Below are 1,158 nucleotides of genomic sequence, written 5' to 3'. Positions count from 1 at the left end.
GTTGTTTAGCAGACAGCCTGATCTTGTTGGCGAAGAAGGATGTTGGCAGTCAAAAGCTTTGGCTCCTGCCTCAGATACAGTGGCAGACGGGAGAGACTCTTCGACAGACGGCCGAACGTGCCCTTGCAAGTCTTCCAGGTAATGCTTATATTGTAATATCCATTTAGACAGCTTCAGGTAGGTCTGTTTTTTACTGTAGAGTTGATGTCAGCTTTAACAAAAGCTGTTTTAACACCGCAGGGCAAGAAAAAAACGAAACATGAATACATTTTCTGGTTTAAAACAAATTCAGTATGGTTTATACTGTTGAGGACTAGTGGAAAGAATTGGTCCACAGTCTTAAAAACTGTAAGTTCCTTCTTACTCGCTAACAAAATCACATTAGGTATTGTTCAGCCTGGCAGTGATATGATAAGACTAATTCTTAAATCGAATGTGCTGCAGGTTAAATTATTAAGCTTCTGTTTAATTTGTCCTCAGTAGGTGCTGATAAAAAGGCCACTTTCCTTGGCAATGCACCCTGTGGATTTTAGAAATATAAATACCCAAAGGTCATTCAGAAAGAGGGCAGTGTTGGAGCCAAGGTGTTCTTCTTCAAAGCTGTGCTGTCCAGCCATAAGCACTTACCCCTAGAGAAGAATTCATTTGCTTGGGTAAAAAAGGAGGAACTCCAGGACTTCCTGAAGCCAGAGTACCTGAAACAAGTCAGACGTTTCATTATGGCTCTGTAATATGGGAAGACATGGACATAATGGAGAATATGTTGGAAAGCAGAGGCACAAGTTTATGCTTTTCATATTTTTTGGACTATGATTCCATGAGTTTGGACCCTATTCCATCAGATGACCGCAACAATCAACATGAGTGATGTTCAGATTGTCATATTGATGTTATACAGTATGTTCCATATACTATATTGTATGTATTTATCCTGCTTGTAAATGAAAAACTTCTGACAATGTATGCAATATTAAAAAGGTCCAGTTTTTGACTTTATAGCATGTGATCTCATCTTTTTTTATAGTATTTAAAAATGTAGCTTGAAATCATGTTTCCAGCAGGTTGGAAATTGTGTTGTTTGCTATTCCTATACTTCACTGTCACTTCTTTATGCTCACACAAATTTTGTCCTTTAAAATACTACCACTTGAGGGCAGT

General features: G+C 38.3%; 1 protein-coding gene across 1 annotated transcript in view; it reads left to right on the top strand.

Moving 5' to 3' along the window:
• Window positions 1-974, top strand: part of LOC107578018 (39S ribosomal protein L46, mitochondrial-like) — a gene marked incomplete at its 5' end in the record, with an annotated part of 22,379 nt that extends 21,405 nt beyond the window's left edge. The window contains 2 exon segments of the mRNA XM_016264026.1: window positions 4-138; window positions 484-974. Coding sequence (XP_016119512.1) covers window positions 4-138; window positions 484-731 — 383 coding nt within the window.
• Between the last annotated feature and the right edge of the window lie 184 nt (window positions 975-1,158).

The sequence above is a fragment of the Sinocyclocheilus grahami genome, unplaced genomic scaffold, assembly GCF_001515645.1.
Source record: "Sinocyclocheilus grahami isolate Dianchi unplaced genomic scaffold, SAMN03320097.WGS_v1.1 scaffold8329.1, whole genome shotgun sequence".
Classification (NCBI taxonomy): Eukaryota; Metazoa; Chordata; class Actinopteri; order Cypriniformes; family Cyprinidae; genus Sinocyclocheilus; species Sinocyclocheilus grahami.
This window is presented reverse-complemented; position numbering and strand designations above follow the sequence as displayed.